Below are 27,762 nucleotides of genomic sequence, written 5' to 3' on the forward strand. Positions count from 1 at the left end.
TGGTGCCTTCCCGAAAGACACTTTTCCATTTTTGGTTGCCAGAAACCAGATCTCCCATGAGTCAATGTGTATGTTGGACCAATTTTAAGGATACTTTGAAGATCTCCCCAGAGCATCTCCTGGGAATCTTCTGTTCTGGCTGAACTCAGAAATGATCAGTTGTTTTGGGACTCTGGTGTCAGGCATACAAATGACAGAAATGGACAAGAGCAACATTAACTCATATCATGACGTATCATTATTGCAGAATTTAACTGCTTATGTACTTCCAAATTCCAAATTAAAAACCTCAGATTACATATATACAAAGAAGTTTGGCAATGATGCTGTGTGACTATAAAAGGTAAACATGTAATAAATATATTACTGTCACTGTACAACAAAAATATTGAATAAAATAGGATTGTACTAATGGCATAACAACTCCCTAATGGCACTGTGGGTGTCCCTGAAACAAATTGACTTTTCAAAAATTCTTTCATGGAATGTGAGCATCACTGGCTGGGCTAGCATTTATTGCCCATACCTAGTTGCTCTCAAAAAGGTGGTGTTGAGCTGCCTTCTTAAACTGCTGCAGTCCTTGAGCTGTAAGTAAACCCTCAAACTCTGGTGGGAATTCCAGGATTTTGGCCCAGCGACTGTGAACAATATATCTCCAAGTCAGGATGGTGAGTGACTTAGAAAAATTTGTAGGTGCTGGTGTTACTACACATCTACAGCCTTTGTCCTTCCAGATAGCAACAGTTGTGGGTTCAAAAGATGCTATCTAAGAAACGTTGGTGAATTTCTGTAGTGTATACTATGGATGGTACATACTGCTACTACCGAGTGTTGATGGTGGAAGGACTGAAATTTGTGGATGCCAAACAAGCAGGCTGTTTTGTACAGGATGGTGTCAAATTTCTTGAGTTTGTTGGAGCTCCACTCTACCAGGCAAGTGGGGAGTATTCCATCACATTCCTAACTTGTGCATTGCAGATGATGAACAGGATTTTGAGAGTCAGGAGGTTAGTTGTTTGCTGCAATATTCCCAGCCTTGATCTGCTCTAGTACCTATTGAATTTATATGGATAGTCTAGCTTATAGTTTCTGGTCAATGGTAACCCCCAGTATGTTGATAGGGGAATCAGTGATATACTGCTATTGAATGTCAAGCGGAATTGGTTAGATTCTGTTTTGTTGGAGATGGTCGTTGCCTTGCACTCGTGTGGCTCGAATGTTACTGGTCACTTTTCAGCCCAAGTCTGCATATTGTCAAGGTTTTGCTGCATTTTTGATATCTGAGGAGTATTTGAGGAATCGCGAACGGTGCTGAACATTATGTAATCATCCGTGAACATCCTCACATCTGACCTTATGACAGAAGGAAGCTCCTTGATAAAGGAGCTGAAGATGGTTGGGCCTGGACACCAACCTGAGGAACCCTTGCAGACATGCTCTGGAGCTGAGATGACTGACTTCCAACAACAACAGCCAACCTCCAATGTGCCAGTTATAATTCAGACTTATCAAAAGATTGTTCCTAATGACTCTAACTTTGCTGTGGCTTCTCAATGCCAAACTCAGTCAAACACAACCTTGATGTCAAGAACAAGTCACTCTCACCTCACCTCAGCTCTTCTGTCCATGTTTGGGCCAAGACTGTAACAAGATTAGGAGCTGAGTGGTTGTGCTGGAATCAAATCTGCACAGTTCAAGAAGACAGCTCAGTATAGATACAGTGCAGAGGCACAGTGCTTCCCCTGAGGCTGACAACAAATAAAACTCCTGCTTTTCTGCCTGTTTTGCATTCCCAGGGCAGACATAATGCTGGCTTAATCCAAACCTTCCACTGCTCCGATTCAAGATTTCAACCACCTGTACAATTTAACCATCTTGAGACAGACTGACAGCTACACAGTACTTAAAATCTTTTGTTAGTTACTCGCTGCCTATTCTATACCATGTACTAGGAAGTTTGCAAAAATACAGTGCTCTTCTTTTAATGACTACTCATATACAAATAATCAGAAATTTGTCATTGTGCATTCTGTAGAGCATGTGGTTATTTTGCGACATTGTATCTTGAAAGCGCTTGACAAATGATCCTCAAACTGCTGTAATCACGAACTGGCTCCATTTATTTAATAGGGCAAAGGTTAAGTATGCTTTTAAGAAAACATTCACAACTAACCACAGAGGAACCAATGTAAAGTCCAAAAAGTACAATCAGAGGAAATTGGTCTCGCAAGTTTGATGAAGCCCTGCCCTACAACAGCATTGTTTAGATGTGCTGAAAACTCCCAATTGTTAGAAATTTCATAAGACAGGACTTCCACAAGGAAGTGGAGAAAACACTGAAATGAAAGATTACTGAGAAGTACAGCAGACATTGACTGTTGGCTTCATGTAATTTTGCACAAGAAGATCTGGGCAGAATTGTTATGTAATATATTTTCACCACAGTATGACATATTCCTGAGCTTTTTGAGTTTCTTCTCCCTCATTCAGACACATACACAATACAAAGAAGGAAGATAAAAATAAAGAATGCTGTTCCAGTATCCACTGTGATTTCTAGAGTGATTGCTACTTCATGGATTGGCTATCTAGAAACATGTTGCAGTGCAAAATCTTAAAACTAAAACTTAAGTTGTGAGGAAAACACTTAATTGAAATGAGTGCAATTGTTGATCTTTGCTGGAACCTTACCATGTGAAAAAAGCTCAAAACTTTGGCTAAGTGGGAAAGACTGCTTTTCTTATCCATTCCACAATGTCTTCAGTCGGTGATATTGGCTTTCTTAAACCAGATAGTCCTTACGAAACTCTCATAATGATATATGGTAGTGAAATATTAACAATATTGCTACAAGTCAAGGCTGTGTGAGATTTGGAGATGGTGATGTTCTTAAACATTGTTCGTTGTTCATGATGATGATGGTCACAATCAAGGGAAGTGTGAGTGAAGGTGACCTTCTTGAGTCACTGCAACGCATCCAAGAATGGATGGAAGGTTGGCTATTAAGTCCAATGATTGTGACACTGATGAAACAGACTACTTTTCCTTGGATGTTTTTGGATCTTCTTGCATCTGAGTTCATCGTGACACGTAGTTAGTAGTCCATCATATTCAAATATGAGTGTTGTGAATGATGGAAATGCTTTAAGGAGTCAAGAGGTGCATCCTTTGCCCAGAGCCCACATCCTTTGCCCTGCCCTTGTAGCTGTGGTGTGAATATGAGGCGATCCAGGTAAACATCTGGTTAATAGTGAACTCACAATTTTCGTGTTTGTGGGATCAGTAATGCATATATCCCTGAGGACTGAAGGACGTGTTTGGGATTTTCTTGTTGGAGATAGTCAGCCAACAATTCTTGTGCACTTGCATGATATGAGGGCAACCTGCCAGCTATGAGGCCATGTCTGGTATTGTCTAGGTCCTACTACAGCTGTGATAGGCTATTTCATTTTTGGAGGAATTGTAAATAGATCTGAAGTCTGACCTTATGCTGGAAGGAATGTCAATGATGAAGTGGATGATTGGTCAAATAACATTGACCTGAGGAACTCCTGCTGAAGTGCCTGGGAGCAAGTGATTTTGGTGAGTGGGAATCCTTGATTGATAATTTTATCACTGCTGATGATTGAAAGGAGGCTGAAACAGTATTAATTTTCTCAAGTCGGTTTTTTTTAAATCAGTGGGATTGGAAAATCGAGTATCTTATTGGCAAATTATGGCACAAGAGTAAAATAATGTGGATGCTGGAAAACTGAAATTTTAAAAAAATGAAACTGAAAGCAGGCCACATTTGTGAAGAGAAAAGCAGAGTTATTAGCTCAAGTCAATGAACATTGATCAGAGCTGTTTAATTCTGGTGTTTAACACCGCAGCTGAGATATGGATGTGACCTATAGACTTTGGTGTTCAAGAGAGTTGTCATTTCTTGACGTCGCATAGACTGAAGCAAAATTAATAAAAGGGAACAATGTCTCTGACTACAACAGTGAGTATTTATCAACATTGTTTACAAATATTTTCTCAATTAAAATAATTTCTTGTTTTTTTCAGATTACTGGAAATGAAATTCCACATCATCCCCAAATCCCTGTTTGGCTTCAATTGTATGCAGTTCTGCATTTTATCCTCATTCTGGGTATTTACTTACACATATTTGCTAATAAGCCTGTAAGTATTTTTACTTTATTGTAATACTTTAGGGAACACTCTGCCATCAATGAGTGGGGTGCCATAGGGATCAGTGCTGAGGTTTTAGCTTTTTTCAGTTTATTTAATGACTTGGACAAAGGGACCAAAGGTTGAGTTATAAATTTGCTGTGGAAACAAAGATGGGTAGGTAAAAAAGTTATGAAGAGGATATATGAAAGTCACAAAGGGATATAAATGGTTAAATAAGTAGGCATAGATCTGGCAAATGGAGTACAATGTGGGAAAAGATGAAATTTTTCAGTTTGACAGCAATGATAATTAAGAAGTAAACTTTCTAAAGGTGAAAAGTTGCAGATCTCTGAGATAGAGAGGGACCTAGATATCCTAGGGCATGAATTGCACAGTGTTAGTATGTGAGTACAACATGTAACTAGGAAAACAAATAATAGTTGTTCCTTGCAAGGAGGATTGATTACAAAAGTAGGGAAACTATACTTCAGCTATACAGCATGTTGGTGAGACCACATCTGGAGTACTGTGTACAGTATTGGTCATCTTATTCAAGGAAGGATTTAAATGCACTGGAAACAGTTCAGGGAAGATTTGCTAGACTAATATTGGAATGAGCAGTTTGTCTGGTAAGGAGAGGTTGGACAGGCTAAGCTCGTATCATCCGGCACTTGGAAGAGTAAGACTTGATTTGCACATGTGTGATTCTTGGGGGGTCTTGGCAGGGCGGATATGGAAAGAATGTTTTCTCTTGTGGGAAAATCTAAAATTAGGCATCACTGTTTAAACATGTGGAATCATCCCCATGTAAGAAACAAACCAAGAGATTTTTTTCCCCAAAGGGAATTCTGAATCTTTGAAACTCAAAAGGGGGTGGAAGCAGTGTCCTTGAAAATTTTTAGGCAGGGGTAGATATATTCTTGAAAGACAGGGAAGTTAAAGGTTGTATTGGGGAAGGGAATTTGGAATAATCAAGTCAGCCATTAGTCTTATTGAATGGTGAAGCAGGTTCAAAGCATTGAGTGGCCTACTCCAGTCCCTAATTCGTATGAGCATTTGTACAAATTTATGATTACTGTGTGTTCAAAACAAAAAAATGTCATTGTAATGACCAGATGTTTGGAAATAGTTACAAAATTGCATTAGAGTTAACTTACAAAGATTTAGGTGCTGATATTTATGCCCTTTACACTCTGGAAATGCCCATTCTTTGAACACAAAACTCAGGAGAGCTCATGAATACCTCTGAACCTTAGTGACCATCCCTGTTATTTCATCCTCGGATTTCTGGTATTTTTTTCAAGCAGCTTGGCTGCCTGGGCTCTATGCAGAAATAGAAAGTTCTCAGCCCTTCCAATTTCATATCTTGTTATAATACCCATGGAGCATCCAGATACAGGGGTACCTCAATATGTTGATGGATATAAGCATGAATTATTGTTTTCCAAATGGCAGTTTGAATAGAGTCTCTCAGACTCTATTCCTCAGATTAGAGTCCTGCATGGGAGTGTAACTGAGCTTTGTTAAAAATAAAACCCATGTTAATTTGTCACAAAGAACGCATTCTGTCATATAAACTATGCCACCTTGAGCAAGTTTGAGTGATCCATATTCTAAACTCCACTATCTTAAGTTGATTGTAGCCGAAACATCAGCTTTCCTGCTCCTCTGATGCTGCCTGGCCTGCTGTGTTCATCCAGCTCTACACCTTGTTATCTCAGACTCCAGCATCGGCAGTTCCTACTATCTCTGCAGCAAACAGTAGATGTTTGTTTTGAGTTTGCAAGTGTAGACTGGTTCAATATGATCTGTGTTCTGCTTGATGCACAGAACCAATGTTGTCTATTCAGTCAGCCAATCATTGGGACGCACAGCTTACATAATTGACATCATTACCACAGCAAAAGGAATTGTTTCAGTTTGTGCTTTTTCAAATTATCCAGGAGATTTGGGGAGTCCAAAGTTCCCTGTTGCTTTCTACATGGCAATGCCTCAGCCAATGATAATTGACTTGCCAATCAATTATCACCATTTTCTCTTGTAGTATAATAAGTTGTGATCTTTTGAAATTTGACATTGTGTGTGTCCCGATGCAAGATGACAACTTGTCTGTTTGCAGCACTAACCAGGTTAGTTACTGTCCTTTTTCTTCGTGTCGGGCATTACCCTGCTAAAAGTGCATTTGTCTGCATAAAATCAAAGTAATTTGTTAGCTATAAAGTGTTTTGGAATTATCTGAGGATTTGATAAGATGCAATATGAATTTTTTTCTTTTCTAATTCTTTGGTGTATTGGTTCCCATTTCTATATTGCAACATTAAGAAATTTAGTTCAACTTATTTGTGGTTCATTGCGTAACATTCAGCATCTTGAAGCATAATGAATATGATCTGAAATGGTTCTAAATTCCCAATGCAAACAAAGTAAAATTAAGATGTAACAATGAATAGGATTGCCAAATGAAATAACATATTGTAACTTATCTTGTGTGTTTTAAATGGATGCTATGCTGTTATGCCCTGAAGACATACTGTGTATTTCTAAATTGCCATATAATTTTGAATCAGACTTGTTTCTAAATGTGTTTAAATCTTTTAATCCAATGATGTCAACCTCAGTTTCCTTTTAAAGGAGAATTTGTTTTTGCTTGCTTAAATAGGTTCTATCAGAATTCACAATCCTCTTGGGAATTGGATATATAATACTCACGTTGAGTTCTATTGGATTGATGATGGAGAACAGGCAAGAGACATTTTTTTGCTGTTACCAAAATAATCAGCCTTCCTTCCTAATGGCCTTCTATCTTTATGGCCTTATTTTATGACTTTCTTTCTATTAATTTCTCATTTCCATTATGTTGGGGTTGATTTTCATCTCGGTTGCATTCTAAAAGCAGGTGCAGAAGGCACATGGCTTTCGTTGGAATTAGGTGGAAATTTGTTCTACTTGATTTTCATTTATTCCAATCCTATCCAATTCTTAGCTTGATCTAGGTTTGGGTTTATAGCCCTAAAACAATGTAGGTAGGTGCATCATTGAAGTACTTGTGATGCTAACTGTGGGTTTGATACACATTCTTCAATATTATTTGTTATAGTTTTGAGATTCTGGGTTTTGAATTAGTAACTGGTGGTTTTTCTTTGTATCTCGAGGTAATCAGTAACTTGTAAGTATCTCTGTAGCAATGATGATTTCTGTTCAAGGTGGCTTTAGAATGAATGGGATTTATGCACCATTAATGGACTTCTGTTTATTTTAGATCGTTTTGCGAGCCAGGAAGGTAAATAATGGGGCCTCAAAATTTGGTAGAGCTGTCTGGACCTGTATTTTAAAACTTAAAGAAAGTATCATAGCTTAGAAAGGGAGACCTTTAGCTTCACTTCTTTAGTTTGTGTGGAGTAGTCCTGTGATATGCTTGAAATAGGATGTCTGTGAGAACCAGTGCTCCTGAGAAGGGAAGGTCATATAATGAACCTTAGAATGAGGATTTAGTGTTCACCCCAGACCAGAAGTGTTGGGATAAAGCCCCGAACATGTTACTTAAAGTTGATTACTTTAATGTTCAGGTTTATGGTAGCTCCAGAGAAAAGCTAACTGTAATTCCAGTCTAAAAGTCAAAGCCACAAATGCCTTAAACCTACTGAGGTGTTGGGTACAGGGAATCTGCCATGAATATTGTATGAGTGGTATTTTGGCTGCTGTATCAGGGATGCATCTCGGGTGCTGTACAAAAGCTGTTGTCTTTTTCTTCAATTTATAAAGGAGTGCTTTAGGATTAATGGAATTACGCTTTTACTGTGTCTTTAAAATCTTTGAATTTCTGATATATGTTGGTGGGTTCGTTTAGTTTATCTTGTCCACCTTCCTTTTTGTGGATAAGCTTGTTTTATTGTTGAAGCAAAATCTGCAGCATTGTGTGCCTATGTTTCAGTCAGAAACCACTTTGTTAAAACCAAAACAAATCAAAATATGATCTATCAAGCCAGATTACTGTCTGGCATCTGATGTGTCCTGTAATAACATCAGTTGGGATCATAATATATTGTATTGTTTAGTCAGCCTAGAATAAGTGTTCAAAACTCTGGAGTGTGCCTTGAACCTATATCTTTCTGACTCAAAGGCAAGAACAGTAACATTGAGAGATAGTAAGAACTGCCGATGCTGGAGTCTGAGATAAAAAGGTGTGGAGCTGGATGAACACAGCCGGCCAGGCAGCATCAGAGGAGCAGGAAAGCTGACATTTCGGGTCGGGACCCTTCTTCAGAAATGGGCCAAAACATTGAGCCAAAGCCAATACCTGAGGAAAGGAAGAATCATGGAGTGATGCCAGAAAGGCATGATGTCTAATTTCTTCATACCCTTTGACTAATTCCTTTCTGATACATCCATTAACAGGAATCAAACCACCTGTTTGTACACTTTCAGTTTCCAAAAGAAATATATAACTGACCATTATCACTATACCCAGTTTAAAATAACTCCAAATACAGCATGCCATATGTTTTAGTGTATCGCGTTAAAGAAGACATGGCAGGATGATGAAGAGCATATACAGCCTTGATAGACTGTTCCTCTCAAGATGTCACTGACCATTTCTCAAAGACCTGGCACATCAAATTGTTTCTCAGAATCTGGCTCATCAAAGATGCAAATGCAGAACGGTATCATCTGGACATGCTGTCAGTACAATTGCAGCTGCACTGGAACCTAGGGCTACAGTTGCAAGGACATTTCCACTCAGATGTAACATGAATTTCTTCTGTATCTCCTGATTGAATGCTGAGTTGAAAAGATGACAACATGTATTGTTTCAGAGATAGTAGGAACTGCAGATGCTGGAGAATCTGAGACAACAAGGTGTAGAGCTCTACACCTTGTTATCACAACATGTATTGTGCATCTGCAGTTCCTACTATCTCTGATGTATTGTGTATTGTTTTGGGTGTTTGAATATGAAGGCTCTATACTATAGTGTAGGCACTTCTTTGACTTTAGCAAACATGAAGCATTGCTGTCATGTTCTGTCTGATCTGCAATCTTATTCCTAAACATGGGTTCTATTTCTGTTTTTGTCTGTCATTTCTCAAGTTCTTTCCCATTTAAACTAGGAAAAGATTCCTAATGAGTTGACATACCATTTGAGACAATCCATTGGCTTTCTAAAGTGACATTACATTAATATCCATCCCTTGCAAAATGGCCTGACACCAGTTTCCTCTCCTGGAAGTAATATCTTTTTAAGTGGTTTGACTTTGCATCTTATGGTATGAAAATCACCTCAGCCTGTAGCTGTTGGTACAATTATCACTTGATTTTTCAGTTGTTATATGTACAAGAATTGAACAATTTGAAAATGATCTAAATCTGTCATTTAAAACTTCCTTCCATTACATCAGTCTCATTCACTTTCACATGCTTTGTATCTTTTGCTATTTGTGTTGGTAGATCACTTTTGTGTCTTCATTTTTACTGTTATGAGTAAAGATGCATGGTTCTGCTTATTTTTGCAGTTTAGTTTTGTTAATGTTCACTAATCACTAATTGTGTTTCTTCCGATGTCAACAGATCTGAAGTAGCTATTTTGGAAATCATCCGATGCTGCATTTTCCTTTTTCTTAAGCTCGGTTCCTTGACTGGCCCTTTAAAGCTGGTGACTAAAGTAAGCAACTTCTTCTTCATTTAACCGAATACAGTGGTAGAAAGAAAAAGTTAAAATGCTGCGAGTAGTGTTTATGTTGAAAGTTGCATTACTGTTGAAATTATTTCACACCAGTAATTACTGATCACAGTATCATAGTTTCGATACCTTGTTGTGAAACAGCTGTAAAAACAATGGAAATTAAGTGCAATGGAGTTTCTCTAGGAGATTGCAAAGGGTCGCAAAGTAGTGGGCTTGGTACTGAACTTTCATCCGAGCTATGTTTCTGCATGTCACTCTAACTTCAAGCACAAGCCCAATTTTCCTTTCTAACCTTAAAACAATAATCATGATGGAATTTTTCATTCTGGCTCTGGAAAAGAGAAGAAAGATCCAGTAATATTGCAACTGAAGGTATTAATATAGACAAGTTGGTCCTCCAACAGTGCCCTCGCTTTGGTACTTGAAATAGGTGTGTCTGCAGTGTATTGAGCCTAAAAGGACTTTAGGGGAAGAAAATGGGAATAGAGGATTTTTTAAATCCTGCATTAAAGGAGGAAAGATCTCAGTGATTCTTCTGTGGTGTATTTGGGTTATGTGTATGCTATGGCTAAATAGCTGAACCTCTTTAGAAGCAGAAAGAGCTAATGTTAAGTTTGTATTGCTGGAATGTTTGTGAGAGTAACACGGTATATCTGGATGTTAGGCATGAGCCCTGAGTGTCAGGGAGTCCTGACAGGTGAGTGTCAGGGCTGTGGTGCAATGGATGATGATAGCCATGTAGGGAATATGAGGTGTTTTAAAGACTCATTCACTGAGCTTGACTACAAACATGAGGTAATCAAATTTCTTGGGGCACTGCTGCCCAATTCTTCGGGCCAGATTTCTTGCATTGATCTCTCTCTCTCCACCAACTCCCAATTCCTTTGGTGAGTGGTTCTTGAGCATTGTCTACCTCTACACTGTAAACATGACTGCTGTCCCACAATCCACTTTCATGATGAAAATCCCTAGTTCTGCAGCTGTGAACCTGGGAGCCTTCAGTCTTCCCCAGTGCTCCATTTTTTGCAGCTCCTAAATGCAGTCAGTCACACGGAGTCAGCATCATTTCTCTTCCCTTTAAGAGAGAGCGATTATCTTTAAGATCTTGGTTGTACCACATGAGATCAGCACACAATACTCAGTCCCTGCTGAGGACACGGGCAGCCAGTGAGACGAGTATCATTCAGACCAACCATATAATCAGGGAAATGAGGAGGCAGCACCAAGCCTGTTCTCTACCAGTCTTAATGGCAGCATGTATGGGCAGGTTATGAGCCATGACTCCTACACATGAAAATGGGCTGAAATGAAATTTTAGCATGCATTATTTAAACAAAAGAATGGATACTGAGTCAGAACATTATAACTCAAGGGTTTCATTGCATATCAGAGATGACTTAATCATTTGTGTTTTAAGATCACTGAATTAATGAATTCCCCCAGATTAAACTATCACAATACCTATCATTCAAACTTTGCTATCACTAGGCTACTTGGTACACTTCTATATTTTAATATTCTTTCATATCATTTATTTGAATTTAAAAGCTGGCCTAAAGTCGATTAAAAAAAAAATTATACCAGCAAAACTCTAATGAATTGCCTGAGTATGTTTTAAATTCCCAAGTGTTTAGGAAATATATGCATTTCATTTGAAGGCTTGAAAGAGTGTTCTCTCTTAGTTTTTACAGGGAAGTGCAAAAGTTATAGAGCAGTTGTATTTTGGTATTATCTGAATATAGGCTGAAATGGTTGAAGTGTAAAGAGCAGAGAAAGGCAAGAGTTCCTCAAATGTGTTCAGGACAAATAAAAACAGAAACTGCTGGAGAAACTCAGCCGGTCTGGCAACATCTGTGGAGAGAAAACACAATAGTGTGAGTCATAGTGTGTGTTCAAGGCAATTGTGTTTCCTGTTCAGCAAGAAAGAAGAGGTAACAGAAAAGATTGATAACGGCAATGCTGTTGATGTGTATGCAAGGACTTCAAGAAGACATTTGATAGAATGCCTCACAATAGAAATGCCAAAGGTATAGCTCATGGCACATAAGGTATAGTAACAACCTGGGAATCGAATTGTCTAAGTGAGAGGAAGCAGAAGTGTTTTTTGGGCCAGAATGGAGTTCCCCAGTGTTCGTTACTGGGGTCCTTGACTTTCCTGATATATATTAATGATATGGACTTTGTTATACAGTACACAACGTCAAAATTTGCAGCTGGTATGAAACTCGGAAGCATTTTAAACTGTGAGGAGGAAGCGTAGAATTTCAAAATAATATAGGCACGTTGGTGGAGTGGGTGGACAGATGCCAGATAATATTCAATGCAGAGAAATGTGAAATGATTCATTTTGGTAGGAAGAACATGAAGGGAAAATATGAAAGGAGGGGTAGAACTGTAAAGGAGGGTGCAGGCGCAGAAGGACCAGAGTATATTTGTGCAGAAGTCATTGAAAGTGGCACAACCGGTTGAGAGTGCAGTTAATAAAACATACAGCATCTGAGGCTATACTTATTCAGGGAATTACATGCAAGAGCAAGATGGTTGGAACACAGGGCACTAGTTTGGTCTCAGTATTGCATCCAGTTCTGGGCCCCACTCATTCTGGAGAGAATTCAGAAAGGATTCATGAGAATTCTGGGGATGAGGAACTTCAGTTATGGAGATAGTTTGGAAAAGTCATCATTCCTTTTCCAAGGAGAAAAGAAGGTTGAGAGGAGATTTGGTAGAGGTATTCGAAACCATGTGGAGACTGGACAGAACAGATCAGGAGAAATTGTTCTCATTCATGAAAGAATTGAGAATGAGAGTGCACATATTTAACATGATTGGCAAAAGAAGCAGTACTGAAATAAGAAAGAAAACATTTTTAACGCAATGAGTTGTTAATATCTGGAAAGCAGTGCCTGTGAATGTGGTGGAGGCAAGTTTAATCAAGACCTACAATAGGGAATCAGACTGCCGACTGAAAAGGAAGAATGTATAACATTAAAGGGAAAAGTGTGGAGAATAGCACTAAGTGGAATGCTCATTCAGGGAGATGGCATAGACATGATGGGACAAATAGTTTTCTTCTGCACTAAAACAATTTTGTGATTGTTGATTGTCAATTTCCAGAATTTGGAGAATGACTTGAACTTTTCAGAAAAGTAGAATACACTATGAACACTCAAGTCAGGGAATATCTGTGAGATAAACGAGTTAATAGACTACATTTTCAGCCTCTCCTTCCACCCATGAAAGTAGAAATAGAGGTGGGGATGGGATAGGTGCTCAGAGAAAGACCGGCACAAGCCAGTGTATTAGTTACAGAATGCTGTCCCAAGTATCCACATTGTTAAGCAGGGTGGGATAGAGTCCCACACTCTGCTGTGTTGAGGACACTTCATGCAGTTTAAAGGCAAGTTAGGAGTTTGCTGAAGTTAAAGCATGAAAGTTCTAAAGGGGCACAAGAGATTCTTTTCTGTTCAGATGAACTGAATGGGAGAAGGGTAAAAAATAAGGAGCCAGTCAGAGCTCCTCCATTAGAGTCTAATGGATATTAGACCTGCTTATAAGAGGATCTGGAACAGGGTGCTGTAGCACTTGGTGGGGGGATGCTGTTGGCCCAGGGCACTCACCATTGCCTTCCAGCTGGATCATGAATTTCTGAGCTATTGGAGGAAGGAGAGCAGAAACAAGCCTGTAATTAGCAATTAGGAACCACCAGTCCAATAGGAAGGCTGCAGTTAGCATTGGGAATACAACTATCTAAATTAGATCCTGTGATAACGAATGATAATATCTTTCAAGGAAGTGTTGGAAACAGATGACATGGAAGAGGAAAGAGGGGCAAGAAGGCAAGAGATGTCAAACCCAAACAGGAGCTAATACCTAAGATGAAGATAGCTGGAGATGCACAACAACTAGTATTCCAGGAGGCTTGACCCTGCAGCCAAGAGTCTGTTTCCTCATTGCTGAAGGCCTCAGACTTCATCTGCCTTGCTTGTAGCCTTGAACATCTTCATTTCTGCCTCCTTTCAAATATCAGCTGTGGACCTTGGTGGCATCATGCAAATTGTTGCATACCACCACTTCTCACTGCCCTTTTCCCTCAGAAACAACAGGTTCATGTCTCAACAGGCGTGGCCCTGCAGGGACAGAGGGCATTGAGTTGCCCCCTCCCTCACTGCCAGTGCTGGGGAATTATCAGTCGCACCCAGGTTGCCATCAACATGCCGAGTAAGTAGCTAATAAAAGTCTTCTGCAGGACATGTTTCCACTGTCAACATTCAGTTGGTCTGCAACACAGCAAGAACATCTGCCATGTGTGCACTTACTTTGCTGTCATGTGTCCTTCATCCTTCTCCAAGTCAGGCTGGGTGGTTGGCTTGTGATACAGAGTGATGTCGACAGCGATCAATGATGGGTTCAGTTCTGGCACCAGTTGAGGTTACCATGAAGGGTTCTCCTTCTCAACCTCTCCCCTTACCTGAGCTATTGTGACCCTCAGGTTAAACCTCCACCAGTTGTGCCTCTCTAATGAGAGAGAAGCCACATGGGCCAGTAAAACTATGGTGACTTTACCTTTAACTTACCAAGTCATGCTGTCTCGGATCTTCAATCTGTCCTCCCAAGTCTGTGGCTGGATCCAAAGGGACAGGGGATATTCCTTAAAGACATGTGACCCTGTTAGGAGAGCTCCAGACAGAAGTACACAAGTGATGAAACAAGTGCCACCTGCTCATTTGGGCAACCTGTGAGCAGCCATTTGAGCTTCTGGCATTGACCTGGAGTCTGCTAATACCTCCTTTATAAGGGTATCAGTCATTATTATGGTCTGCTGCTTTGTCCATCAGAATGGTTCCCCCAGAGAGGTGTGCAACCTAAAGCCATTGTGGCCGTGGAAAGTGACGACTCATCTAAGGAGGAGGTGGTGAAGGGATATAATGCTGAACAAAAGGATGGTCCTGTTGCGTGATGAAACAGCTTTCTACTCCCATCCTCTCCCCGACACCTCCAACATTCGACTCAAATTGGCATTGGTGAAGTAAGGGGCAACCCTGCAGTGGGTGCCAGATTTCCAATTCCCTTATGGCAATGTTCTCACTTCCTTCTGGTTCTGTGGAAGGCTTTGGCAACGTCAGCAGATTTCTCCCTCTGGACATCCAACAAATGTTGGTACAAGCTACCATGGAGAGTCTAAATCTGATCGACACCAAGTGGCTGAAATTGACCAGAAAGCCCATCACATATCAGTTAAGGCCTCACCTCTATTAACCTCTTAAGTTTAATTGATTGCCAGCTGGACACTAGTTTCCAACCCAAAAACAGACCTTTGCTCATCCAGCCCTGTGCCAAAAATTCAACCCATGCTTTGAGTAAGTGGCCTTTCATGACAGCTAGTATCTCCAGCATTTCCTGTTTCTTTTATTGTGGCCTTCTAGTATCTGCAGTATTTTGCTTTTGAACTTTGAATCATCTTGCCAGCCCATTACAAGCATGGTACATGTATAAGGAAATAGCTTTAGTGAAAACCTGTCACCTAATTGGTGAAAGCAGGAACATCTCAGGACCAACCTAATAGCAAATCTCAACTTCAGTACCACCTCTGTGTTTGGTATCATAGACCATATAAATAGAAATATAAATAGAAATGAATTCTCTCCACTGTCAGTTGTATTGACGAATTTTGAAAACAGCAAGGTTGCAGGTTGCTGTATCATGTAAATATTGAGGAAAAAGCAAAGCAGCTGGAATTGTCAGTGCAGTTGAACTGTTAGTTTTCAAAGTTTAGCTAAAGGTATTTCAGAGCGTTGCCTAGCAACAAAACACAAACTATTTATTGGATATGAAGAAAAGACGCTGAATTAGTATTTGCACGAAAAGCTGATTGGGTTTGCAAATTAAGCATTTTTGTAATATTCCTATTCCATTGGGTGGTGGTGAAAACTTTAACCACAAAGAACAGAAGGCTTATTTATTTCAGAATTAGTCTTTTGTTATTTAACCACTGATGACTGATAGAAGTGGGATTTTTCACACACTAGAAGCTGTTTTGCCTTTAGGTTAAAGTTATTAAAAGAATGGTTAGATTTTTGCATGAACTATGCTCACCAAAGTGTGTGCCTCTTCATTCTTTTCTAAAGAGAAGAAATATAGAAACCAGATGGAAATAAACTAAAAACAATTCCACCAGGAAGAAACAATAAAATTCGATGAATGTCGTGAATGTTATTATTACAATAATCTGTCATTTAAGTTCCCTGGGTGTTTCAGTAATCATTTAACATTCACCCCACAGTTATACAGAATAAATATTTGATTGGAATTTTCCAGGGTAACACTTCATGTATTTTAATCAAAGGTGATTAATTTGTATGTCATCCTTTTCCACCACCCTGAAAAATGATAATATATGCCTGTATATTATGGATGATTAACTCCATTTTCAAAGCATAACTTGTTATAATCTTGACTTGTAACTGTGTTCTTCAAATACTTCATTGACATTATTTTCGAAGCTCATCAGAACTTGTGGAAATTTTATACACTTAAATATTTTATTCTGTTAACCTAATGTACAATAAAACCGTGCAAAATTTTGCTATTTGAAGTTGAGGTGAGGCAGTGAGCTCATTGGATGGCGTAATATCTTCTATATGCTGGAGCGAGTTTCGCATGCATTCACACATGTCCCATTTGATTATCCACGCAAATGAGAAGTTAGGTGAGTTACTTGGCGAATCTTGCTGCAAGTGAGACGGATGTTCTTGTGATTGTCAAGCCTCTCCTGGTTTAAAGGCTCTGGGTGCATGTGTTGAGGCCAGCTGGGAACCATTTCAGATGCTGCAAGTCTGGAACCTCTCAACCTGTGCTGGTCTCCCAAAACAGTGGCTCCAATGAAGGCTAAACTGGTTCCAAGATTTGAGGGAAGTGTAATGCGGCCACTGGTGGATAAAAATAATCGATGGAAGGCCTGTCCAATATGATTTTTGGCCTCAAATTAATTGATCATGCTGTCATTATTCTCACCAGCTCAGCAAGAGAAAAGTGGTTCTCAAAGGCTCCAGAGACTTTGATTACATGTTACCATTAAAAAGTTGTGCCTCAAAAAACTCAGCATTTTATTTCAAACTTTTCTTTTACCTTGCTTTCTTGTGACATTCCAGCCTACAGTAATTTTCACCTTTTCTGAGGTTTTGACCTCCTGCATAAAAATACTGTAAAAAAAAAAGAGGAATTCAATGCCAGTAAGACAAATCTGTGTTGTTGCAATGCAAAATATTTGTCTGACCATATTTGTGCTTTAGAACCACATCTTCCTATCACCTAATAGAAGCATGGTATTGTCGATGCTGAAAATCAGAAATAAGAAGACAGAAAATACTGGACAAAGTGAGCAGGTCTGGCAGCATCTGTGGGCAGACAAATGTGACATTTCTTCAAAACTGAAGATGTTGAAGAAGAATCATTTTGCGCTTGAAACATTAACTCTGTTTTTCTTTCCATAGATACTGCCAGATCAGCAGGGTTTCTCTAAAATTTTCTATTTTTATCTCTCTGTCACCAAATTTGGCTGTGGGAATATATGATGGCTCCTGCTCTCATAGTAAGAATCAGGCAGTGATTCTAGAAACTGTGAAATGAAGACAATGCACCAGTTTACATCACGGGAGAGCTTGAAGTAGATCTGCCACATTATAACATTCCTGAATTATAGGGATTGTTTTTGACTATTGGCACTCGTACAAAATTGCTAACAGCAAATCTGCATCCTATTATACATTTGAAGTCAATGGAAATAAAAATTGGAAATAGAAGGGCATCAGTTTGACAGCGAAAGAACCATGGATGCTATAAATCAGGAACAAAAACAGAAGTTGCTGGAAAAGCTCTGCAGGTCTGGCAACATCTGTGAAGAAAAAATCAGAGTTCTGAGGAGGGGTCACTGGACCCGAGACGTTAATTCTGATTTTTTCTTCACAGATGCTGCCAGACCTGCTGAGCTTTTCCAGCAACTTCTGTTTTTGATCAGTTTGATATCACCCATTTTGTATTATCACTCAAAATCAAAATTATGCCATGTTGCAAAAGTAAAACAAAGAGAAATTGGATTTCCTCCTCACAACTATCAGTATGTGCAATCTTTTCTATTGACTTGTTGGGTAATGATGCTGTTATATACTCAACGCTTTGCTTTATCTGATCAACCCAGAGCAATGCAGATCATACTAGTTCAAATTCTATAACAAATTTATTTACAGTGCTTTAAAATACCTCAGCTGTCACATGATTTCTACACCCATGTTCACTGCTTTGACTTCCCAAGTTTTTCTGAGAGCTCTGCTTATTTTAGCTGTTAGGAGATTACACCCGGGCTTAATCGATTAAACAGAATGGATTTAGATCAGTCAACAAATGAACATAAATACCAATCAGTGAAACCATTGAAAGGGGGTGTCTGTTGTGGCCCACAGGTAGTATCCTTACCTCTGAGCCAGGGACTTGGGTTCAAGTCCCACCTGCCCCAGAGGTGTATAATATCATCTCTGAACAGTTTGATTAGAAAATATTTTAAACTATTGAATATGACAAGTGGGCCTTTTCTTTGTAGTACCTCAGCCTTTGTGCTAATGATTTTCCCTCAATGATGTTAGCTCGGGAACTCCAGCTATGAAGGAACAAAAGGAAATGTTAAAGGTGGAATACAACATGATATTGAGGGAAATGTGGAGGTTATTGTGTCTTTATGATCTTTCTGCTGTTCTTCGTGGTATTGGTTACAGGGCTCAAAGGTGCCATTGAAATTAGTTTGATTGAGGTTGAGAGGTTCAGGAGAAAAATGATTGTCAGGTGGAAGAGGGAAATTTTGGGTACATGGTCATCCATTAAAAGTGATAGAATGAGGGTGAATACCCAGTAACAAACAGAGCTAATAAAGAGCTTTTGAAGCCACCCGTGGTTTGAAAAATATAAGACTTAAAAGTGAAGAAAACAAACCTGGAGGAATGAACCATCCATGAATTATAGAACAAAGAGAAAAACTGCCAATAAGCCAATTAGTGTTGGAAATGTGAGCATATTGCATTTCCTACCACAGTCACGACCATAGGATCGCATTGGTTTAAAAACCAATTGCGCTGTGAACGATTTCTGGCAGTTAACTTTTATAATTTCTATAATTAGGCTGTATTTTAATGTTGGAGAAAAAGGCCAACAAAATATACTTTCATTATTAGGTTTAATTTATGCAAGTTTGGAACTGCTGTATCAAGGTATTCAATATAAAGAGCCAACCTCTGGGCAGTTAATTCTGACTCTTCTCTTGCCAAGTTGTTTCCTTTGTTTATTCATTCTACTGACAGAACTGATAAGCAAATATGTGCATTTTTATTTTGCAGTGCAGCTGATGGATTTGAATCTCTCCCAACAGCTGTTGTTGTTGTTTGTTGAAGTGGCTACTTGTTTCTCCTCAGGACCAAGTGACCAAAATATTAAAAAATCCAGCATTGTTGGTACAAGTTTTGGATGACAGGGGCATAAGTCTGCTGATTTTCACGAATGATGATCCTGCCCCGACTGGTGGCAATTGGATCATAAACATTGTCTGAGTGTGTGCAATTGTAGAGCTGTGTTGAGAAAGCAGATTTGCCTAAAGCCAGGAATGTCCCCCACTCACATTGCATTGACACTGGATTGGAGTGGACTGCCATCCACCACCAGTCCCAAATCAATTCTCAGTGGAATGCTGGTAGGACCAATTTTCATACCATGTTAAAGGCTGCTTTCAAGCGTGATGTGTCCAGGCCTAGAGAGGAAAAGAATTTCTTGCAGAGACTGAACAGGTCTAAATATTAATTTCTGCAGCACCTTCATAATTGCATTACCATGAGTCATCTGCAATTGGCGACAGAAGCAATTACTTTTATCTGCATGTTACAGTCTTGAAAATAATGCTAATAAGTCAAAGCAATGCTACTATTCATAAATTCAAAGTTGTCTTTGTTCACTTAGGGGTGCACTTACCACAGTAATTTGACATATCAAGCAAGGCCATTCTCAGTGAGAGGGATGCATATCCATAGTAAATTTATACAAATGTTCAAAGGTGCTGCAAGACTTATCGAAGGGATTTACAACTAGTTGATGTTTACATATACTGAAAGTGGCTATTAGACCACACCAAAACAGTGCTAGCTTTTTTTTAGAATCCCCAGATTTGCAATGGTTCATTCTCAGATGTGTTAATGTGGAGCTCTTTGCACTGTGTGTGAGCTTCATAACCTTCCATTACCTTACTCTGCAAGTTACAATCCCAGATGCTCTAACCAATTGACCGTAAAATTGCTTTTTATTTCTACCAACATAACTAGCTGTTGCTCGCAGCCACCTCCAGTTAAAAAGTTGCTCATTATCAGCTTCCTTTTCTCCTTCAGTGAACGTTAAAGCTTCTGGAAACAATTAGGAATGTCTGCTTTTAACCTAATAGATTGATGAGATTTGCACGTGAGTAAGTTTCTGGTGGGAAAGGAAAATTTTTAAACTATATAGTCAGACTTGAAGCCTTATACAGTCATCATCTATTGAAAGGCTACTGCTCATTCTTAAATCTTATATTTCTGTTTGAATAAATGATATAGAATGTTCCAATTATGTTTGGTTTGATTTCACTTTGTTTGGTATTACTTTGTCATTTTACCACTAGATGTTAATGCATTAATATATCAAGTCAATTTCTTTTAACTTTGTTTTCACAAGGCCCCAGATAAACCAAATGGTAAACTCAATTTTCAGCCAGTTAATAATCTATTTCATAATTTGTTTTACAATTCAGTAAACCACTGCCAGTTCAGGAAAAGAAAAGGTAGCGGATACGGTAACTGCTTTAAGATAGTACTGACAATGAAGTAGCTTCCAACAACATAAGACATCTGATCATCATAATGTTAAGTGCTTTTTCCCTTCCACTGATTCATGTCACAAAAAGTCAACAAGAGTATAAAGTCCATTTTACAAACATGGCAAGTTCTCATTACCAGTGGATAAAAGAAAATATAGCCAGTTGTTTTTAAAACGTTCAAAGGGTACATTGTTTACATCAAAGAGTGGGCTTGAAAAAAATGGAGATGCTTTTCTCTCTTTAACGCCAGAAAATTTGAAACTTTTCTTTTAAACAAATCTTCAATAAAGCTGACCAACATATTTAATGCAATTTTCTAAACATGCAATGCATCAGTTGTCACCATGATGTGACAATATTACATTGTTTGTTAAAATAAACTGCCCAAAAGTTCAGGAACAGAAAAGGTGGACTGCATGCCAGAGTCAAAAGAGAGACAGTGAGGGAGAGACCAAAGAAAATGGATGGGCTCAACTTGAGCAAGCTGCAGATGCAGCAGGTTCCCAGTCTATGAAACAAGTCACCTAAATTCCAGTTTGGAGAGAAGGGAATAGTTATGTCCCCCCTGTTTGAACTGTGTGCTGCTTACTGGATGTCTCTGGAGCTTCCCAAGCTAAATTTGAGATTCCTCCCGTTAAACTGTCCTGAGATCCAGTGGGACATTGGTCAGTTGACAGCATATTTGTGGACCAAGTAGAGGCTACAAATCTAAAATTGATTCCGTAGGTAATTATTTAAATTTAAATCTCACAGGAGCAGGAAATGACTTACTTGCTTTCTTTCTTCCTGCATGTTGGTGTTCCTGCCATAGGCTCGTTGGATATCACTGCAAGTTCTAATGACAATGATTAGCTACTGCTCCTTTGCCTGTACAAGCATGAACTGTGCACCCTGATTATAAAAATGGTTTTGTCTTATAGGATAATGTATATGCCAATGAGAAAAGGTAGTCAGAAGTCTCTCTGCTCAGTACTTCCATTAGATAGGGAAACAGGAAAGCAATAAAATTTGGTGAAAAATGGTGAATATTCCTGGATTGAATGACATTTGTCTTGCTTCAAACGTGATACCAGAAATTACTGACTGAAGAGTTTGATACCTAATGTTTGCATATCTGGAGTATACAAGAATACAACTCAATGGCAAAGAAAATCAAATTGAACATGGCAAAATATCAAATATTGTTTTGATCTCTGGTGTTACAAACAGGTAATGTTTAATCTGAAAAGGGTGATTGAAGAATATTGTGGAACAAAAGTTTTAGCTTTACTAAAAGATGATTGCTGAACAACTCTGTAAATCTCGACATCTGGATAAGATGCATGTGAGGATTCTTAAAGAAGTCAAGGATAAAGTTGAAGAAATCCTGACACAAATCTTCCAGCAATCTTTAAATACTCCAAGAGTCTTGGGAAAGGAGAAAGGCAGATGTTGCTATTTGATTTAAATAAAGATAGTCCAGGAAATGATAGATCAGTAAGTTTGGCAGCCATTATGGTTTAAGTTATGAAAATTGGGCTAAATGGTGGCAAATGCAGTTCAGTGCAGAGCACTGTAAGGTGTTTATATGGAGAAAAAATATTTGGTAGGGAGTTTTGATTAAGTAGAAAAAGAATCACATTTGTGGAAAATGTGAGGTCTGGAGGTGTTGTCCTCTTTGGACAATATCTGGGGTCCTGATGGAAAAGTAATTTGAAACTATCACAACAATGCAGTGAGTAAAGAATTTCGATAAATCATTGGTGTGATCACACATGAAAGACATTGTACAGTCCTGGTTACTATAGTCCCAAAAGAATATTGCAGCTTTTAGGGTTACAAAAACAGAGGGATTAGAGGGATTGAATTAAGCAGAGCAGTTATGTAAACTGGGCACATCCTTTTGAAAAAAAAAAGGTACAGAGATGATTGCTGTTTCTGGGATTCCAAAGGGACTAGGAAATGTTAACCATTCTGAGCTGTTTCACTTTGTGCAGAACAGGAGAACTATAAAATACAGTGGGCAGGATTTTCCCAAAAATCAGCTAAGTGTCAATTTCAGGGCATTTCATTGGAGGGTATCTCTCCATCAACTTTAGTGAGTTAGCTCACACAATTTTTTTGCTGGCCATTTCATTATGACTACAACACTGTGCGCATATTATCTTGTACTCACCAGTGACAGAAGTGCTCACTACTGCTGGACATTCCAGGATTTCCACCACAGGTGCCATATTTCAAGCCCAATTGTGCACCCGGTTAAATTTCGCCAGCTTTTTAGAGTAGACATAGTGCAAGGGAAGGAAAAGAAATATCTGAAGATACAATAGTAACGTAAGTGACACATTATTGTGAATAGAATATAGAATTTGCCAATATATTAGCACATTGTCATGGCATGTGTTCAATTGTCTTGTAGTTCAATAAACAGAGGCAACTCATCCTTTATGCTACTACTTGTTCCCTAATAACCAGGATAGCATAACATCTTGTTGTTGTTGAATGTGGAAGCATCTCATGTTGTAAACTCCTTAACAGTTGTAGTTTGCTTTTCCTGTTGTTTAATAAAAAAATTAAGAAATGTCAAACTGCATTTGCTTTTGTGCTTAAACAGGGGCTGCTTGTCCTTCAACCGTGAATAGTGCCTTCACCCAACTCTGATCTATTGGAAGTGGATGTCCACGGAGCCTGGCTTGTTGTGTCCAACCCTGTACCACTGTATCAACGTGAAGGTGATATTCCTTCTACTCAATATCCTCATCTTCATCTTTGGAAAATAATAAAACAATGAAGCGTTGAGCGCATCAAGCCAGATGGGACTTAATTGAAATCCAGTTCCAGTATATCCGAAATAAGTGCAGTGATCATTCCTTGAGTGTAAATATGTTGCAGTTTGAAAGGCAAGCAAGTACCTGTCTATTTCCAAAAGCAAATACAGCTTTTACATTTCTTCACTTTTGCAGTTGGTGAAGGAAAGTCAATATTTGCAGCGATTTGAAGGATTTCCAGTATGTGATGGTCTCACTTTAAACAACGTGAAGATGTTAGCATATGTTGGAAATTGAGTAAAGTGTAGCACTGCCTTCACCAGGGATCTAAGACTGGATGACCTTAAATGATGGTTTCTCTTAGTTCTTAAATTGCAATAAGTTTACAAATGTGCTGCATTTTTTCTGTACAATCCATGTGACCTGAGACGCATTTCTTTTTTGTTTCTTTTCCCATTAAATGCACAGTGAAGGGGAACTCCTGGCTGGCATTGCTTGACCTGGTGTATGGCTGGGTTTTAAAAAAGGTGACCGTGGGGTCTAGAATCCCTGGAGATCCCAGCACTGATGTGTACAACTGCCTCTGGAGAGAGGGACAATAGCACAAGTGAGGTTTCATTGAGATGTGGTGCACAGCTGATGAAATGAGCTGCAAATAATTGTGGGAGAAAACTCAACAGAGCTTAAGGAGAGAAAACTACATGAAGCTCATCAAAATTGACAGTTAGTTGATTCCTGGTAAAATTCATCCCACCAATTTCTGTTTATAGGTTGTAACTAGTGCAAAGTTGCAAGATTCAGTACATAGTCCTCATCTATTCACACAGAATACCAGAGCGGAAAAGGTGAACTTTTAGCCCATTAAGTCAACATTAGCTCTTTTGAAGAGAAATCCAGATGGCCACTTTCTCCTCTGTTTCCCCGCGTCCTTGCAATAGTTTATCCTTTGTGCATTTATCCAATTCCCTTTTGGAAGTTACTAATTAACTTGTTTCAACCAACCTCTCAGGCAGTGCATTCCAAATACAAGTTGCTCATTGCTCAATAAAGCTATTTGTTGTGTCATTTCTGGTTCTTTACCAATCACCTTTAATTTCTGGCATGTAACTGCTAGCCCACATATTCTTCTATTTCTTTCCCCTCATATGTTCATAATGCTGAAAGACTTCAGGGGTGAGAAATATGAGGGCAATTTGGACTGCCAACTTACATTGGCCAGTTATCAAATCCATTCAATAACAATCAGATGTATGAAAACCCTTGAGCTGGGGAGCCTGAGCGAAAATGGATGTTCATATTTCCAGACAATCTTTCACAACTTCAGGACATCAGGACTGCCCACTGAGGATGATTTAAGGAGGAAATTAGTATTTCATTGAGTACAGCTGAAAAGATAGACATATTACCAAAGCCCTTTGTTCTGCACCTGCTGGGATCAATTCAAGAATGATAACATTCAAATGATCCGATCTATATCAATAATTTTAATTAAAGGAACTATTGTAACCTATCCAAGTTTGCTATGTATATAAGATTTGATGGGAGTTAAATTATCATAGAATCCCTACAGTGTGGAAATAGGCCCTTCAGCCCAGTAAGTCCACACCAACCCTCAGAGCACCCACCCAAACCCACCCCCCTAATCTACACATCCCTGGACACAATGGGGAATTTAGCATGGCCAATCGACCTAGCCTGCATATCTTTGGACTGTGGGAGGAAACCGGAGCACTCGGAGAAAACCCACGCAGACACAGGGAGAATGTGCAAACTCCACGCAGACAGTCACCCGAAGGTGGAATCAAACCCAGGTCCCCAGTGCTGTGTGGCAGCAGTGTTAACCACTGTGCTACTGTGCCACCCAGAATAGAAGTTATGAGAATGATATAAAGATGCTGCAAAGGAATATACAACTGATTAAGTGTCAAGGTGACAGTTGGAATATAATGTAGGGAACTATGAAATTACCCACTTTGACAGAAAGAATAGAAAAACTGAATATTTGTTGAGAGGTGTGATTGGTAAATGTTAAAGTATGGATGGATTTTGTTGTCTTTTTACTTAGATCACACAATTACTAATATGCAGCAATATCGAATAATTCAAAAGACAAATGATACTTTAACCTCTGTTCTATGGTTAGAGTATGAAAGTGAGTTGGTTTTGCAGCAGTTGTACAGGGTTTTGATGAGACAGCATCTGGAGAACTGCATGAGTTTTAGTTACTTACCGAAGATAGATTTCTTATCTTAGTTGAACATGTAATTAAAGTTCAGTTGACTCTTGGAATGAGATCGTGACTGAATAAAATGGTATTTATTTTCTTCAGAATCTAAAAGCATCAGAGGTGATTTCATTAGAAGTATATGTTTACAGGGTTTCAGATAGTAAATGTTAAGAGCTCTTTCTCTGGGTTAAGAGTTAAGAATGTGTTATAAGACTGAATTGTCCTTCAGCTTTAAGGACCCCATTGACAGGACCAAGTGGGGATCCTGAGCCTTTGCCTGCTGGTGACAAGACTGGCTTGGCAATCTGCCCAGAGGAGGCCAGCAAATAGGAACATACAAACCCAGAGCAAGAGTAGGCCACTCAATCCTTCAAGTCTGCCTGACCATCCAATCATATGACTGATCTGATTTTAGCTTCTATCTATCTGATAATTTTTCATCCCCCTTGGTAATCAAGAATCTATCTACCTCTCCCTTAAACACACCTAAAGATTCTGTGTCCACTGCCTTTTGAGGAAGAGAATTCCAAACACACTCAACCCTCTGAAAGAAAACTGTTTTCCTCATCTTTGTCTTAACTGGGAGGCCCCTTATTTTGAAGCTGTGACTCATAGTTTCCAATTCTTCCAAAAGAGGAAACATCTTTTCACATCCACCTGGTCAAATTCCATCACTGTCCTGTTAGTTTCAATTAAGACACCTCTGACACTTCTGAACTCCAGAGGGTACAGGACTAGCCTGTTTAGCCTTCCCACATAGACTAATACTGCCAACTGAACCTGCATGTTAACCTTAAAAGAATCCTGAACTATGGGCTCCCAAGTCCCTTTGTGCTTCACATTTCCAAAGCCTTTTGCCATTTAGAAAATAATCTACACATCTATTCTTCCTATTTAAACTAATAACCTCACACTTTCCCACATCATATTCCATCTGCCACTTTTTTGCTCACTCTCCTAGCCCATCTGAGTCCTTCTGCAGCCTCCCTGCTTCCTCCAAACCACCTGTCCCTCCACCTATCTTTGTCTCATCTGCAAACTGAGCAACAATGCCCTCAGTTCCCTCATCCAGATCATTAAATGTATAACGTGAATGGCTGTGGTCACAACACGGAGCCTGCAGAACTCCACTAGTCACTGCCTGCCATCCTGAAAAAACCCTTTGACCTCACTCTGTACCTTCTGTCTGTTGGCAAATCCTCTAACTATGCCAGTAACTTTCCTCTACACCATGGGCTGTTATTTGGCAGCCTCCTGTGCACCACCTTGACTAAGTCCTTCTGGAAATTCAAATAGATCACGTCCTCTGGCTCTCCTTTGTCTCATTTGCTTCTTACCTCCTTAAAGAATTCTAACAGATTTGTCAGGCATGACCTCCCCATGACAAAGCCATGCTGACTCAGCCCTATTTTACCATACATGTGCAAGAACCCTGCAATCTCATCTTTCATAATGTACTCTAAAACTCTACCAATGACTGAGGTCAGGCTAACCGGCCTATAGTTTCCTGTCTTCTGCTTCCCTCCTTTCTTAAGTAGCCATTTTCCAATCATATGGACTCATCTTGACTCCAGTGATTCCTGAAAGATCACCTCCAATTCCTCTACAATCTCCTCAGCTATCTCCTTCAGAACTCTAGAGTGTAGTCAATCTGGTTTGGGTGATATATCGGTTTTCAGACCTTTCAGCTTCCCCAGCACCTTCTCCTTAGTGATGGCCACCGCACTGATCTCTGACCCCGACTTTCTTGAAGTTGTGGTCTGCTGCTGGTGTTTTCTACTGTGAATACTGATGCAGAGTACCAATTTAGTTCCTTCACCATTTCTTTGTTCCCCATTACTATTTCTAAAGTGTAGGGCCCTCAACCAGGTCTGACCCATCTCCCACACTTCTGTCCTTACTCCTTCTCTTTCCTCCCTCAACAACAATAGGGTTCCCTTTGTCCTTACCTGTCATTCCCACCAGCATCCACATCCAGAAGATCATCAGGCACCATTTCCGCCACTTCCAGCAAGATGCCACCACCAGACACATATTCCCCTGCCCTCCCTTGTCCGCCTTCCACAGGGAC

The 27,762-nt window shown here is 39.3% G+C and overlaps 1 protein-coding gene across 1 annotated transcript in view; it reads left to right on the forward strand.

Moving 5' to 3' along the window:
- Window positions 1-27,762, forward strand: part of agmo (alkylglycerol monooxygenase) — a 343,652-nt gene that overhangs the window by 241,061 nt on the left and 74,829 nt on the right. The window contains exons 10-12 of the mRNA XM_048612759.1: window positions 4,051-4,167; window positions 6,818-6,900; window positions 9,724-9,817. Of these exons, the coding sequence (XP_048468716.1) occupies window positions 4,051-4,167; window positions 6,818-6,900; window positions 9,724-9,817 (294 nt within the window). The remainder of the gene's footprint in view (window positions 1-4,050; window positions 4,168-6,817; window positions 6,901-9,723; window positions 9,818-27,762) is intronic.

This window comes from Rhincodon typus, chromosome 2, assembly GCF_021869965.1.
Source record: "Rhincodon typus isolate 14 chromosome 2, sRhiTyp1.1, whole genome shotgun sequence".
Classification (NCBI taxonomy): domain Eukaryota; kingdom Metazoa; phylum Chordata; class Chondrichthyes; order Orectolobiformes; family Rhincodontidae; genus Rhincodon; species Rhincodon typus.